At 47.3% G+C, this 17,283-nt stretch overlaps 1 protein-coding gene across 16 annotated transcripts in view; it reads right to left on the reverse strand.

Moving 5' to 3' along the window:
* HDAC4 (histone deacetylase 4) overlaps positions 1-17,283 on the reverse strand; it is a 224,851-nt gene that overhangs the window by 135,400 nt on the left and 72,168 nt on the right. For 2 of the 16 annotated variants that reach the window (XM_045575420.1, XM_036422311.2), the window contains exons 1-2: positions 6,008-6,239; positions 3,249-3,310 (exon numbers count right to left, since the gene is read on the reverse strand). The exons of 11 other annotated variants lie outside the window; for them this stretch is intronic. In XM_045575420.1, the coding sequence (XP_045431376.1) occupies positions 3,249-3,261 (13 nt within the window). In that variant the 5' untranslated portion in view covers positions 3,262-3,310; positions 6,008-6,239. Of the gene's footprint in view, positions 1-3,248; positions 3,311-6,007; positions 6,240-17,283 lie in introns of those variants that run through there. 3 more of the 16 variants (XM_045575419.1, XM_036422310.2, XM_036422315.2) reach the window with 2 other exon arrangements.

Below are 17,283 nucleotides of genomic sequence, written 5' to 3' on the forward strand. Positions count from 1 at the left end.
CACTAGGCCCAGGCTCAGCATGCAACCACCTGACTCCCTAGCTGGCCCGTCCTAAACAGGGTGCTGACACATCTCTCACAGAAAAAATCATATATTCTAACCATGTTCTAGAGATTTCATAAATCCAGAGATTTCATAAACAAAGCCACAAGTGGCTTCCTGTTCAAACCTGTGACTTCTCAGTTAATACAGCAACAGAACTTTTTTAAATCAGGAAATCACTCTCAGTCAGTCAATGGGTGTGACTTCAAAAAAATTCACTTCTCCCAAGAAGTCAGGGGCTCACACTCAAAAACAGGCCTCTTAAAAACAAAGAAAGCCCCCACTGTCAGGCACCTCAGCACCAGCCTTCAAAGCCACAAAGCCAACTGCCTGGCTCTTTCCAGGTGCTAGAGTGGACCCTGCACTGCCTCTGGATCCACTCTCCCTGGCCTCGGTGGGGACACCCAGATTCCCTCCTCCACATTGAAGCTGAACCCTCATGTGGAAACTGATCAAATCTGAAATCATTAGTGCCCCAAAGTCACTGTCAGGGACACCAGGGCCACATCACAGCCAGGGTTCCCCAAAGTCAGTAGAGACTGCCAACCCCCTCCAGATGCTATGAAGACAGCAAACATCTATGACTTCACGGAAGGGCTCCCAACTCTACAGCAGCTATAGAGAGAGTTGTACACTCAAGAAACCAGCCACAAGCCGGAAACATTAAACCACAGCTCAGGAGCACTTCCTCAGGGGGAGCACCAGGAGGGTATAGGAGGCCCAGCAGGCTGGCACCAGATCCCTCACACGAAAAGGCCTGTGCAGTAGCAGTCCTGTGCCTGTGATCACAACAGGGTGATAGAGACTGAGAGCATGGGAAAGGCATCCTCCCACCCCCACCCCCAGGGCCTCAGCTCCTGGGCTCAGGCCTCTCTCTTGAGTAGGACCAGAGCCTACTGGAGCTCAGCTGGTCAGTTTTCAACATGAAGTCTACTATTGCTCATTGTTTCTAGCTTCTGGATTTTTGGATAATTCCAAACACTTGGTCTTTCAAATGTCATCCCATTTAAGAATGAAGGCATTTTCCTAAAATGACAAAGACCATTAAGCAATTTTCAAAAAAATAAACACCACACTATGAACTGCCTGTAAATTGAATGCATATTATCAGAATCCTCACTTATCTTAATTAAATCTAAGGGTTATCAAAATAGGAAATATTTTTTTACATGTCATTTTTTAATTTGTCTAATTCTTCACTCATTCCCTCTGCTGAGTTACTCCTTTCAAGGTATGAGTATGTGCTGGAAGAGGCAAAAAAAATTCTCAGCAAGCCCAAAAGAGCTGGTGACCTGCTGAATAGCCTACTCCAGGCCTGAGCCTCTCCTGGGATGGCAAAGAGGCCCTCCTGGAGAGAATACCCAGCTCTGTACTTCAAAAAGAGAAAGCAAGCCAAGAGATATTGGAGGGAAGTTTAGAATTTCTTGGGGTGAACTGTGATTTTGAAAAGATGCTAAGTAAATAAGGCATATGTTGAGGAGAAAGATACTCATCCTCATAGTGAACAAAGGTCTCTCAGAGTTTTGACTTATCATAACAAAGAATCAAAATACTTCCTCCACACTGACTTTTCCCAAGCATCTCCACAAACAGCTTTATCTCAGAAGTGCCAGGAGAGATGGCATTAGGAAGCACTCAGAGGCCAGGGGAAGGTAGGGGCTCCAGGTGGTGCTGAGGTAGCGAGCTGACTACCCAGTCTCTTGTCCCAGATTCGAGAGGCTCCCAACAAGATTTCCCAGTAAACTATATAGACTAGACTGTGAGAGCCAAACTTCTTTATGCTTTTTCATCCACCTTAACATAAACCAGGATCAACAGAGAAAAGGGAAAAATCAAAGGTTTTGGGAGGGAATAAGCCTCAGCTTTTTTACAAAGAGGCCTCCAGGGGACCTCTGGACACTGGGATCATGATGGGCTTGGGGCCAAGGGGCCAGTTAGGGGACAGGTACAGGAGAACCCACCTAGACCCAGGACTCAAAGAGATTTAAGGAGCCCCATCCTCCTCAGCCTCCAAAATGAAAGGGACAAAGAAGAAACTAGGTGGGAGGAATGAGTTCAGCTGCTATGAAGGAAGCTACCAGCTCTGGCAGGGAATACAGGGCCAGTCACCTGTATGGCTGGGCCTCAAGCAACTGTATTCTCAGCCGCTGTGGAAATTTCCATATCAGCACTTATTTACTAATAGGTGGAACCACCCAAGCACCTGTCATCACACATATGTACACCCATACATACATGAGTGTGTACGCACAAGTGTATAACAAACATGATGGGGTTTGCAGGCTGGAGAAAGGATCAGGCAACCTCTATGCCTTTCGGGTGGGTGCCCAGGAATACTCGGCAGACCCCTCCTTCCACTTGGTGTTTTGGGTTCAGCGTCAGGGATGACCCCTTGGCCAGCTCAGAAATGAGACACTCTCAGAGGCTCCCATGGGCCAACCACTGGGATGGATGCCCTTTTCAGGCTCCGCCATGTATTCAGCAACCAAGTTCCTCACTGAGGGTTTTATGGGAAGATCACTCAAACCATGTCAATGTACAGACACTGACAATCTTACACATCAGCCATAAATGGGAAAGGACACACTGTATACACGTAACAAAAGGCAGAAAGGACACATGATGGGGTTGAGGCCTGTGTCCTGTCGTCCTAATGTATGGTTCATCGGAACTTGCCAAGGCTTCCTAGGTACCCACTCTTCAAACAAGCACAGTGGTTGTACCTGATTTCTGTCTTTCAATAATGCCCTTACACAATACAAACAGGCGACTCTGAGAAAAAGAGTCAGCTCCTTACAAGCGGCTCTGAGATCACAGAGCCCAACACCCTTTCTGGAGCAGGGAGGCTAGTCCTGGAGACAGAACCAGGGGCTACACAGGAGTTAATTGTGCCAATGAAGAGCTGCCTGTCCCCATCAGTACATGTGAAAATACATGATGATAAACACAGAAATCTGCTAAAGGCAATTCAACAGGGAGGCAAGTTCTTGACAAGTGCAAATAATTGTTGCCTCAATGGGACACTCATTAGCTATCCTCCCATGTGTTCCGCTAGAAGGGAGCAGAGTAAGTTGACACCGTGCAAAAATCAGGAATTACTGCAGCAAAACAGAGCAAATGCAGAGACAAAAAAAAGGAGAACAACCAGCCACTTAATGGAAAGGATAAGACAACCAGCTGATGCTGTGAATGGGTGTGAATATTACCTGTGAGCAGCATGTGGAGATTTAAGTGGCTCTTACTTCAGACCAGTACACTGTACACGGACCTTGGAAAAAGCAAACACAGAGTAAACCATATACTGGGGGCTGGCTGGTGACAAGGAAAATGCGAAGTGACCCTTCCTCATTGGGAAAGGCGGTAACTATCTGGATTGATACTAAATATACCCTGGTTAGTGAGACAGCTCAAGAGACACAAACCATACATGAAGGAAACAGAAGATTCAGAATTAAAAACTGATACAAAGGTTGGTGTTTAGTATGTTTTATCTTTAAATGGCCTAAGACAGCAGCAGCCTATTCCAAAGTTTCTAAGTTTCACAAAGTGCATTCTAAGTTCCAATGTTGTCACTGCCAAGATGCTCACCTGGACAGTTGAGATCCGCCTCCTTGTTCTGAGTGACTGTTCAGTATAATCCCTTACAACCGGCAGCCTCCTTGTGGCTTCCACCCACCCAAAGTGAATCCACCTGACTCTCAGGCAGGTGCTGCTGTCATCCCACTGTACAGACATGAAGCTGGGGTGGCCGAGACTGATGACAGTGGGTGAATGGTGAGCCAGTTGTGCACCCTGCCGGTAGGTTGCAGAGTCCATGCCCTAGCCTCCCTCCCAGGACATACAGAATCCCACAATTAACCTGCGGATAGGGAAATGTCTATCTGTATGATACATGAAGCATTCTGAATGCTGTGGAATTTTTGTTTGGGGAAGGGAGGGAACCACTCTAATGCTGGGATATTCAGCGAGACCAGCAATAGCAAACTCAAAGAAAATTCACAACATGATGCCAAATTCCAACAAACTGCCCACAATAACAACGAATAAAACCATGGTTAAAAATCAGTGCAGAAACTTGGTTCTCTCTGTGAAACTTTCCATTTAGTTGGCCATTTTCCCATGGACATTCAAGTAAAAACAACTGTGAGAAAGTGAGCCACCATGAACACTGCACACCCAGGCAAGGAAATAAGCCCCTGCTAACAGCCCCAGAAGCCTTTTAGCATTTATTCACATTTTACCCAAGTCAAAGCCAGCAGCCCTAGGAGGAGACCTGCACTGTAATTTTCTACCCAATTTGACTTTAATAAATAATTCTGATGACACCAAAATCAACAAGAAAGAAAAGAAAAAAACAGATAAGCTCTACTTCATCAAACCTAACAACCTTTGTGCTTCAAACGTCACCATCCAGAAAATGAAAAGACAATACACAGAATGAGACACAATACTTGCAAATCACAGATCTGATAGAAGAGTTGTATCTAGAATATAGAAAGAACCCTTCCAACACAATAATAAATAGGCAAATAACCCAATTTGAAAGTGTTAGGCAAAAGATTTGAGTAGACATCTCTCCAAAAATAAAAATACAAATAGCCAACAAGCCCATTAAAGACTTACTGTGGTGATCACTTTGTAAGGTATATAAACGATGAATCACTATGTCATACACCTGAAACTAACATAACAATGTATGTATAAATAGATTTTTTAAAAACTGCAAGCAAAGAGAGAAGGGGAGAGAAGTCGTATATGAATCTCAGTTGACCCTTGAACAACCAGTAAAAATATGAAGCAATATTGATACAACTGAAGTTTTAAACAATAAGTACTTGACAGCATTAAAGTGCCAACATTTCAGTTGTGGTAATGGTATCTTTTATAATCACGTGCACACACTCAGTGAGGAAGAAGGGCCACAGACTGGCCGCAGCTGGGTATGGCTGAAGTTGAGGATGGCCACCTGGTCATTCCTGATTCTCACTTCTTTTGCTTTTGTGTTAGAAATTTTCCATAATAAAAAATTGAAAGCTACCTCAGGACAGGGCTGGATTTGGACTCCAGTGTTACTCTGTCCATGTGGTGGCTGCTCGGTTGGTGTTTACTAGCTGTCTGCAGGTTGCTTGCAGTTCTGGAAGGCCACACTATACTCAGAGACTTCGGAAGACTTCACCCGCACTAAGTTTCTCTGATTCCCTAGAGCAGCTGCACCTACATACAATTCTGATCTCTGCCAAAGTGCCCTGGAGTTCTGCCTTGTTTCCAGGGCTAAGGTAGGGGTTCACTGAGAAGAGGACATTGGGGAGGTGAGGATAATATCCTTCTAAGATGCAACCATAGCTGTGATTAGCCAAGCAACTAGGATATCAGCTACAATTTAAACTACAATAATACCGTAAAAGTTACTTAAAAAATAAAAACTTAACTTGCCTATTTCAAACAAAGCAAACAGTAAACTGGTGATGCCACAGGAATCTCTGCGATTCCCCTGGCACGGCTCCTGGGACCACATGGAGGATACACCTTGACGGGGAAAGGCTCACAGTCCCTGAAGCATCTGCTTGAACAAACTGTGTTGCAAACCGTCTCCCCAGGCTTGCTCTTAGGCCTGCCCTCCTGCTCTGGAAACGTCCTCCCTATCAGGTCTCTGGGCTATCATGGGGGCAGGGAGCAGTGACACGCCTTCTCAATGAGTCTGTCTTACAAGGAATTTTTTCAAAGAGCCACGTCTAGGACAATTCTGTGAAATGTCAGAGAAGACAGCTGCTAACACTCCCATGACTGAAAGCGTCCCTCGCCCAGGACAGAGTGGCCAGGAGAGAGAGAGAGAGAGAGAGAGAGAGAGAGAGAGAGAGAGAGAGAGAGAGAGAGGGAGGGAGGGAGGGAGGGAGGGAGGGAGGGAGGAAGGGAGGGAGAGAGGGAGAGAGGGAGGGAGGGAGGGAGAGAGAGAGAGAGAAATTACCACTGCGGCTTGGCGGGAATGGCGGGGACGGTGGGGGCGAAGCTGGCGGAAGCCACCCCAGCCTGCAGCCTGGACCACCGGGGTGAGCGGCAGGCCCTCTGTGGCTGTCCCTGGCGAGTGTCCCCGCGCTGGACTCCAGGCTGCCAGCAAAGCCTCACTCACTGCTGCTTTCTTCACATGTGGTTTGATTGACGCAAATCAAGAGGCAAGCAAGTGATTCATCACTGTCCCAGCACCGCTCCCACAGAAATGGCAGAGCCCAAGCTTGCTGAGTCACTGGAGAACATTCCCCTCGCTCTGGAGGCGCTGCTGGTCTGAACTTCCACATGCAGGCACACATTTGGGCTCCTAAGTGCGGCAGCGCTGGCAGGACCACAGCACAAAGAAATGCCGGACACTAGCCCTGCCAACCAGCAACAGGATAGGGGGGGTAGGAGGACCAGAGTGAAGAGGCAATGGCAGTGACCACCAGCCCTGTGCCTGCTCAGCTGGTGAATGCATGCATGGGCTGAGGACACTGGGCGTGGATGCCCTTATACACCAGCTCTAACCTCAGTCCTTGGTCCTATTTCTAGCACCTCAGTGCCACGCACACCGGGATCCCAGCCTTCCAGGAGCCCATGGGGAGGTGACAAGATGAGGGGCCCCAGAAATCCCCTATGGTGCCTAGTGTCACCCAAGGGACAAGGAAGACACAGCCCCACATCGCCTGCCTCAGTTGGAAAAGCCTCCCAGAGAAGGAGGTAAGCAGGAACTTTCTAGGTGGTGGGGGTGGGGGCCGTCCAGGCAGATGGAACAGCATGTGCAAGGCACAGCAGGCTGACAGAGATGCAGTGCAGGGAAGGTGGCCCTGAGGGGTGGGAGGGCAGCACATGAGGCTGGAAAACCACAAGCAGTCAGAAGGGGTCCTGGGTGCATTTCTCTGAGGGGAAGAACCATGGAAGGGCTTGGGAGCCAACCAACCCAGGAGACAGCACACCAGTCAGGATTGGCATTCCAAGCTTCCCCTGAGAATGGGCACAGTAATTTCTTTCCTGTTCTCTGTCTCATCAGGCCTTCCTGAAGGCACAGGATGAGGGCCCAAGGCTGGGAGGGAAGATACACAGGGGAGAAGGGCCTTTGTCCAAGCCAAGTGCAGGTCCAAGTGGGCACACAGGCCACACCCCAAAGAGCCATACACAGATAGAGTGGGAAAGAGCACATAGAGTGGGAAGGTCTCCACAAAGCTGACACTAATAGCATAGGGTGACCACCTCTGATCCCACCACAGGGCCACCATGCCGTGCGGGTCACACAGTCGGCATCACTGGGTCCTCTAAAGCAGAAGAGCAGCCCTGCACGTAGCTGGCCTGCACCCTGCACCCAAAGCCCTGACCTGGTTGCCTCTGCGTCCCCACATCGCCCCCAAAGCACTGGACACAATGCACTGCTGCTTTCCCAGCAATTCCATCCTGCGCAGGGACGTTCCCCAGGAGCACTGGCCTTAACTAACTCCAAACACTCGGGTTCTCAAGTCTGGCGGACACAAATAAGACAACTCTTCTCCCAACAGGACAATCTCCACGCCGAGTTCTCTGCCGGCTAAGGTCACCTGGAGACTGGGGTTTCTGAGAAATAAATTTGTGCTCAGCAATAGCTTCAGACCATTATGTTATCAAACCCTCCACACAGATGGGAAAGAGAGAAAACAGATCAGCAAGAGAGTGGCAAGCCCAGGGGTGAGGAAGGTGTGGTGCACTTAACTCTGAGTGAGTCCTCCAGGGCAGTCAGCTAAGAAGTGCCTCCCCAGCCAGGATTCCTGCCACCACAGCATTTAAGCAGTCTAATTTGCAAAGAAAAATTTTTGAGTATGGAGACATATTTCCTACTATGTATCAAAGTAACTTGCTGAGGGTTTTGGCTTGCTTTAGCTTACCTTCTAAGAAGCTTCTCGATCCTCCCTCTACAACCACCTCCCTTCCCCTAACACTGATGCAGCCTCTTCAACAGGGAAAGACTGATTCAGGAGCAACTGTAGAGAAGTCTGGAAACTGGAGAGAAGGGCAGGGCAGGTATGTGGCCATATTCCCAGGCAGGGAAAGGAGCTGGGAGGTGATTGCTCAGCGGCAGTGGCCCACAGGCCCTGTGCCCTCTCTAGATCTCAGAGCACTTTCAAATTCAAGTGTAATAATGGCCTTTACTTGCAAAAATAAAGCCATGATTTGCAGTCCCCTGGAGACTTGCCTCCTAGAGGGTGAGGCCTGAGATCTGTGCCTTCAGAAGAGACTGTGTTTTATATGCTGAAAACAGTGACTAAACAAATGAATTATTAAATGAATCAATGAACAAACTGTCTACCTGGCACTAAGCTACAAGCTTACACTCAATCCCTTAAGCCTTATGACAAATGCATAAGGCAGGTTTTGTTACCCCCATCTAACAGGTGAGAAAGAGCGAGGTGCAAAGAAATTGGGCAATGTTCCCTTTATTTGAGCTACAAAGCTGGATGCAGACTGACCATGCTTACAACAAAGTCAGTCTCCTCCACTGTCCCAACAGAAACCAGAGTCCTGGCTCCCAGATGGAGCACGATGAAGGAAAATGTCCCACCAGGAGGATAGGTGTTACAGAGGCAAAGGGAGGAGTGAACACACACAAAAAAAGAAGCAAAGTCATTAGCTGCAGATCTCCAGTGAAATACCTACTGTGCCTCCTGCCAGTAGGTGACAAATGGGATCCAGAATTAACCCCAGCCAGCCAGGCTGCAAGGAAGAAACTGGAAGAAGGCTATTCAGTGAAAATGTTTCCATGTTCTCCCCAGCAGAGAAGTTTGGCTGCATAATTAGAGAGATTTCTTCTGGGAAAAAGAACAAATGCAAATCCTTCTCGCTGGGTTTCTCCAGCCTTTTTTAAAGTGGGAATGTAACTCTCCACACATTCCAGAACTTATACTGTGGCCAAGGACCATGGTCAGCCCACCTCAGGAACCTTCACTATCAGGGCCCTTAAATCTCTCTCCAGAGCACACTTATCTCCAGGAACTTGGGATTTCAGGCTTATTGGCTAAGAAACTGGTCACTGTTGGTAAAAGTTCCTCCTATCACCTGAGATGCACCCTGGCTCTATTTTGTTAACCATGGAAAGAAAACATTTGGTAAAAACAATACAGAACATGCCATATGTAAACATACACTGTACTGTATACGCTTTCATTTGTAACTATGCCAACATCCCATGAGATGGGGACAAAGTGAGAAACCATTTGTATCACCTGAAGAAAGCAAGCCACAATCCCTCAGACACACTTGTTCCAAACTCCTTTGTGTGAAATTCCCAAGAAGGTGGACAAAGACAAAACAGTTTCAGAGTGGTTGGCCACAATAAGCATTCTGGAACCTGTAACCAACGAAGCTATTAAGTGAAGGACAGGGTAGTTGTGAAGAAATTAGCTGGACACAGGCAAAACTGAGAGTGAACGTATAGAATAAAATGTGATGGCACAACATTTGTTTACTCAGGACCTCTGGCAGAAAAAGCAAAGAAAACGATTCAATGTTTGAAGAAGCAAATTCACAAGCACAGAAGGAAAACGTATACCCAGAGACAAAGGTGTGTCCACACTAACACATCTGCACAAAACTGTGATGATGAAGACAACGTTAGCGGTCAGAACAGGCCGACATGGGAGGGACAACTACTGTGCAGGCATCTCACTTCACCACAACCACAGGAGCCACAGACAGGAAGAACACCCTACCTGTTGCAAAAGGTGGGGGGAAAAGGTCCTCTTGAGATGTTTTAAATGATCCTTCAAGAATGTGGGCAAGAGACATTTTTTCAGATAAACAAAGCCATTTTATCATCACTAGACCTTCTAACACTATTCTTGAGGGATGTGCATCAGGTGGAAAGAATGGGACCAGGAAGGAGGGACGCAGCAGGGAATAAAGAGCACCTGCACCGGGACACCACAGGACTGGAGATGATGGGAGCACTGCAGGTGCTGAGGACTGTGCACTACAGGAGAACTGGGTGTTGTTAACACCTGACATTAGGATTGTCAGTGTAGGCAGCTAGATCGATATTAACAAAAGAGAAGGGAACAAAACTAGCTAAGCCTAAATCTGATTAAGTCTGGAAGTTATTGCATGAGACACCACAGGTGAAAGCTGAACCCCCACTAAAGAGATTCACTTCCCTTTTCCCCCATATAGGGAGGAAGGACAGGCTTTCCCATCTCCCCAGGGGACAACCATTCCACTTGCCTGCACTATAGGGGAGGAATAAACAATAAAGGGAGAACTATGCAATGAAGAAACCAAAACAGTGCAGGGATGAGGCAAAACTTTGAGGCATGGGCAGTAGGTGTCAAATAGCAACATAAATGGGCAGAGTCTAGCCTGGGAAAATCTGAGGAAAGGATTGTATTGGATAAGGGAGAGGGCCCAATATAAGTCTGTGAAGGATGAGGAAAAAGATTGGTTAGTTTGAAAGAAAGCCTATTCTCTTCCAATCCTGAGGTAATATAATCAAAGCTTAACAAAGGCCCTACTCAGTAGCACTTATCAGTTCCTCCATTGGTTTGCCTGCATTCGCTCTTAGTAGCAGCCATGAGGCTCTAAGTGCAGGTCCAAGTTGGGTCCACGCAAGGGCCCGGGTGTGGCAGCGCAGCTCCAGTTGGAGTGCAGCCAGGAACAGCTAGCCAGATAAGAGCAGACACTATGTTGGACTACTGGAGCCCAAGGTGATGGCATCACAGTTCTGTATCCTGAGCCTCCTGGTGGGCACTTATGCTCAATGCTCACCAGGCCTAGGACTTACTTCTTCTGGAGTGAGAACTGAGCTGAGCCACCTGGTCGTGAATGACACATTGGGCACCTGGGGGCAGTCCTTTCTTACTGCTCCAATAAATCTTACCACCACACCTCATTCTCGTACATATGGGTCCCTGAAATATTTTTCTCATGACACCATGGAAGAACCCTATTTCCACGGCAACAGGATGATGCACTTGTCACAATTAATGAACCAACAGTGATACATTATCATTAGTTAAAATCCATACTCCATGTAGCTTTCTGAGTTTTCCCTCGGTGTGCTACAGGAGCCCACCTAACATTCAGTAGTCATGTCTCCTCTGGCTCCTGTGGGCTGTACTGGTCAGCTATTTTGTGGAGTGTCCCTCAGTTGGATTTACCTGATGTTTTTTTTCATGGGGTTTTGTGTTTTCAGAAAAAACATCCCGGAGATGAAGTGCCCTCTCTTTATACTATACCAAAGGAGTACACCTATCAACACGACTTTCAAAAACCAGAATGAATATGAAAATACTAGGTGCCAGCACCTGTTGGATATGCCACATACTAGACTTCAAGGCAATGTGCAGCCTATATAGGAGAAAGGCTGAGGACTAATGGGCTGCAATTCAACCTCTGAAGTTAGGAATGATACAAGATGACAGCCAAAGAAAGTAGAAGAGCGGAAATTTAAAACTAGAAAGCAAACTAAAAAGGGAATAACATCAAACATTGGTTCTTAAAAATTTAACAAAAAATGGTCAAAAGAAGAATATATAATGTTTGAAATAAAAAAGGATACATAACTCCAAATTCAGTAGATATTTCAAAAGATTAAAAAAATATCATGAACATTTCATAGCTATAAAAGTAAAGATTTAGATAAAATGAACAAATTCCACCTGAGCACCTTCAAACAGAAACCCAAGTTCCCAAGGAAGAAGAACCATCACAGAATCACCCTCTAGGCTCTGACTACACCATTTTGTGGTGAAGCCTACAGCCTATGCCAGAGGGCCTTATGAGAAACCTGAAACTAGCAAGGAAAGAAGGTTTAAGATCATCACAGGCTTGCCAGAGCTGGCTCTGCTGACCAAGGCGAAGTGTAGGGTTGGGGTCCTTGCAGTGAGTGCACAGGCCATAACAGCTGTGATGCTGAGGAGCACACTGAAAATAGCAACATTTGTTTATATCGACTGAGAGTGAGTCTTTCAGCACTTTGGGAGGGTTGTTCTGAGGTGTAGGCGAGGGCAGGGGCCTGAGGGACATGCAGTCAACAGTGGGGACTTCAGAAGAACATCATCTAGAAAAGGTGGAGCAATAGATGACTCGGGAAATGACCAAATTCCACCGCAGTTTTCTGGTGCTTGGCCTCTAAGGGGAGCAGATGCTCGGTAAGGCAGGGTTGGGCCCAGCGCCAGCCTGCTGCTGAGACCTCACAACTGAAAACAGCTTTAAAGGACAACCTACAATTAACATGGGAACAATTATCTTCCTAATTTAGGTTAATTCTACTGTGCATCACTGGTTGGCAGGTTGGGGGGGAGGATACACTGGAGACATCCATGTGGGTGCTTTTTATTTTCTTCTCCAAGGCCACACATTTTAAATATCGTAAAGATTTTAAACTTCTGCCAGCTTCTTCTAGAAAAAGGGCCTAAGCTCCCGATAGATAGCTCCTAACTCAGGCTGGAGCATCCTCCTGGAAGTGGCAAGCTGCATGTGTAAGGAAACAGAACCTTAGTTCTGAGGAGATCACAGTGCAGCCCTGTCTGCAGACCCCATGCATTCCTGGCTGGAGGAGCACAGGGCAGTCCTCACCCCAAGGCAGTGGGGCTGAACATGGGGTGTTCTGACACACACAGCCCTCAGCCCTGGGAGGCACCTGTCTCAGCAATGCTGGTGCTGCAAAGCATGTGCAGAGACTCGGGCAGCAGCCTTTTCTAGAATACCTGCAAGGCTTAGGACCACAGTCACAGTGAGGTCCTGAGGCCCCAGGCCTGGCCTGGCAGTAAACAAAGAGCTCTGGCTGTTGCTCTTATGTGGCAGGAACACAGACTCTCTCAGCATTTGTTCTTTGTCAGAGGCCTGACGTAAAGGCCTTTGAGAGCATCTGCAATGAGAATGTCAACTGCGGGTAAACACCAATGGCCTCGGCTGAGCCAAGAAATCTGCCAGGCAGCCTTGACCAGGCAGTCCCAGCAAAAAAACAAAACAAAAACAGAGCAGCCTCGGCCACTTGGCAGGGTCTGAAAACACACACACCCTCTCACCCTTATTTAAAATGAGCGAGCACTTTTACATTCAGAAGAGCAAATGAGTATGCCATCTGGACATGAACACCCAAGTTCATGGGTGTGATCAGGTCAAAGGGTGTGCCATTTCCCATGTGAGGACCAGTGACTGAATGGAGCAGGGAGTGGACAAGATGCTGTTTCTTTTTCTTTCTTTCTTTCTTTCTTTCTTTCTTTCTTTCTTTCTTTCTTTTTTTTTTTTTTTTTTTTTTTTTTTTTTTTTTTCTTTTTTCCCCTTTTCCCCTTGTTCTTTTCTGGAATAGGGTTGGGACGAAAGCAAGTTCCCAGGAGCCAGGGAAGCTGTGCTTCATGGGGACTTGGGGTGGACAGATCTCATTTAACAGCCAGTCCATGAGCACAGCCCATTCGGGCGTCTAGCGGGAAGAGAACGTTTTCAACTTCAGTTACCATCCAAACAATAAACAGGAAACTTCAGAGGGATTTCAATGATCTACTTGCAGTAAGAAAAAAGGAAGCAAATGTACTAGAAGACATTTCTAGAAAGAGATGGGCCATCCAAGTTATCCCCTCTCTCCCCCACCCTCCATGTCCTACCACATACGGTGCCCTCCCAAAAGGCTGAGTGGTTTAGGTCACGTTCATGTACTCTATAACCCAGGTGGCTGAGGCAAGGACCCCACTAACCATGCATGTACCACCCCACGCAGGCTCTAAGGCCGGAAAAATGAGTGAGTCATGGAGGGACTTGTCCTTGCCACCAGGGACGACAGCAACCCACTGGTCAGACATGCATTTTAGAAAGGTTCTTCTAGAAGCTGTGGAATAGGATAATGGGAAATCAGAGCTTCAGTAGGATCAGAATAAAGCACAGGAATTAAACAATTTTTAGAAAGGATAAGTACATTTGGGAAGCTGATGAAATGTTGAGGGTGGAGAGAAAGAGAAGAGTCATGTCTGGGCCAGGGTTTTGGGGTGGGTGGGGCTGTCTCTTCCGGGATGGAGAGAACAGGGGTAGAGACAGTTAAGGATACAGAACAATGTTCACAGGTGACTCAAAGTTCATCATGAACAAGGCTCAGGCGAGAGAGCAGAGCTGGGCACAGAAAAGGCAGCTGTTAGGACTCAGCCTGCCCAGGGCAGGAGCACGAGAGGGAAGGGATTAGCTGGAAGACTGGGCCTTGCTCTGGCCCCTGCTTCTTAGCATCTCCCTCAGAAATACTGGGAGGGTCACCTGATCAATACTGGTAAGCCTCAGAACAAGGCCAGAGAGTCAGAAAAGCTCTATTCCTATTCTTACCAAAAATTAAACTCAAAGACTCTACCTGCCCAGTGTTGAGCAACTGTCAGCCCAACTTGGGACAACACCTATCAAGGCAATTCTTATGCCGTTGATCAATCCAAAGCGTACCCTATAATATTTATAAAATATAAAGAGTAAAATGCAAAATAGCCAAATCTAGCATTCATCAAGGGACCAGTCATGCTGGAACCAACAAGACAGGGCAAGGAGGACATGGCAGCGGACTGGAAGGAAACAGTGACATGCTCAGGGCATTGAAACCAGTGATAGGATTAAAAGGAAATTTTCCCCATCCTCAAATGTCTTATTCTTTTCAGCATTTCCTCCAACAAATAGTTCCTACTTTATGGTTAGAGACAAAGAACACAGATCTGTGGGTCCTCTGAAGTGGCTGCAGCCTCCATGCCTGCACCTCTCCAAAGTTGCTCTGTTCTCACTGTCACGTGAAGCCACATTTCATTTCTTATGCAAAATGTTCTCACCAGAATCAAGAACAGCAACAGACTCACTCCCAATGATCTTCTGTGTGAACAGAGTGGAGAATCAGCTACCCATGTCTCCCACAGCCACCTTTTACTGACACCAGTAAGGAGCATCCTAGGAACTGGGAAGTGAGAACTCTGGGGAAAATTCCCTGCTCTGTCGAAACTCCCACTGCATTTGCTTCCCACTAGGCCCCCTTGACAGTCTTTCCCTTAAATGATAGCCAACCAAGCCTCAAGCTCTCATATGAACTGACCATAACTTTCACTCAAGAGAGAACTGAACTTGCCAGCATCCCCAACGCTCCCATTTTACAGATGAGGCACAGAGAAGTTCAAGGATTGCCCAAGGTCCCAGGCAGGAAAGGATGACGTTCAAGCAGGAGACCAAGCAGACTGACATCAGGAGCTATGCCCCAAGCACTCCACTTGTACAGAGAGCAATCATGCGCAGAATGCACATCTGCACATGTCCGTGTCAGCATCTCGCACACATGGCAGCCATGGTCACACATGTGCCTTGGGAATGGACGTGGATGTTATCCAAAGGAAGCCTTCACTATCACTCCCTTGCAGGGTCCCTGCCAACAGCCATGGTGGGCCAGCCCAAGCCCTGTCCCAGAGCCCCACTGCCTGCCTTCTCTTCACTTCTTGTTTCACTGCTTATTGTCCCTTTTTTAAAAGGCAGACAACGAGCTGAGCACTGTCTAAAGGTCATGACATTTCCCGTGGCCTCAGATATCTTGTAAGGTTTCCTGGGATCAGGGTCACAACGCTGGCTGGCATTTAAGAGAATCCATGCTGTTTTTTCAGGGCTTCCCTTTATCTGATCATTTCTGGCTCTTTTTCCTTGAACAGTCAATAAATAACAAACCTCAGCGATGCATCCCAATCGGCTTGGGGACAGTGAACTGGGTAATTGTCAGACACCCAAACTCTGGAGGTGGCTTTCCTGAGGTCCAGGAGTGGGGCTCAGAGATCAGGGTTTCACCTATGCCCAGAGATTCTGGGTAACAGATAAATTTAGAAAACATGGGGTTAATGGTTAATCTCACTCACCAGACCTGCCTAAATCATATGATCTTGGAACTATTTGCTGTAATTTCCCTCGATATTCAATATTTGGTTATTCTTGCCAAAGAAATGAGATAGTGATGTAGATGGCTTCCCAAAGATATCCCTTGGGAAACAAGAAGAGAATTACAAAACTTTTATTTATGTTTACTTTTTTATTTTAAAAAAGGAATTCACTTTATGCTACTTAATACAAGGGGTGGTCCCAGTCAAGGTATCCCCTCCCCCGCTCAGCCTGACACAGTGACCTATGGGCTCTGCCGGGAGCGGGGACTAGGGTGAGCAACCAGGGAAGCCCTGTGCCCCCAAACCTCTGAAATGGGGACGACTGGCATCACTGCTAAGCCAAGGCAGTGACCTACTTGGAAGGTAGACACTTTAGAGATGAATCCCGGAGACCTGGGCATGATGCCACTCAATTGCCACTATGCCATGGAAGAACTTCATGAAGACTGGGGCTCAGCTCAGGGCCTGCAAGGAGGGGCCTCCTGAGGACACAAACACTGTCCACTGCAGAATCCAACCCCGAGAAAATCCAGTCTTCTTTTGAGAACCACAGGATGATGAGGGAGCTGTTTGTGTTTTTGTTTTTTGGGGTTTTTTTGCCTCCTAATTGGAACCCTTCTAAATAAGACACAAGGGTAACAAAGCCAGGAACAAGCACAGTTTGTACATTGACACAAGTACAGGCTGGAAGGTGGACCCACACATGGTGTTCTGCTTGCCATCGGCTTGTGGGTCACTGTCACACTGAGGGTCCCCTTCTGAAGCAATGGAGAATCTCTCCCAAGAGAAAGCCACTCCCCTTTCCAGTGGCCCATGCTAGGGCTCAGCAGGATGCTGCACAGTCCACAAGCACAGGGAATTGGGACGTGACCCAGGCTTCTTGCTGATCTGGCTAGTTTCTCTGGGCAAGTGGGGCTCCTTGGAGGCTGGCAGACAACCTGAGCATCATGGGGATGCGAGAAGATGCTTCCAGAGCCTGACTCACAGTAGGAACCCATAATACTAATGCCTTGTATTTTAGGGAAATTCAAGGCACCCTAAGTTCAAGTATATCTACACTGAAACACTCTATGAGTCCAGCAGCCATCCCAGTCACAGTCCCTCTGCAACAGTTGCCTCTGGAGCTCAGGGGTCTCCTTGTGCTGAGTGTTTCATGGGAAAGTCCCTATGAGCATCCTCAGAGAATCTGGTCTTGTTTCTACCTCACCATTCTAATTCTACTTCATCTAACTCCCAGAGACAGCACAGGAATAACCATGTGAACAGAAACACATGCCATGTCCACAAAGCCCTAAAATCGGAAAGCTCACTTACCCAGAACCCAACAGGGTGGACATCACCATTGTCCACTTGCAGGGGCTGAAGATGGCATTTGCCTAATAAC

The sequence above is a fragment of the Pipistrellus kuhlii genome, unplaced genomic scaffold, assembly GCF_014108245.1.
Source record: "Pipistrellus kuhlii isolate mPipKuh1 unplaced genomic scaffold, mPipKuh1.p scaffold_m20_p_7, whole genome shotgun sequence".
NCBI classification, from domain to species: domain Eukaryota; kingdom Metazoa; phylum Chordata; class Mammalia; order Chiroptera; family Vespertilionidae; genus Pipistrellus; species Pipistrellus kuhlii.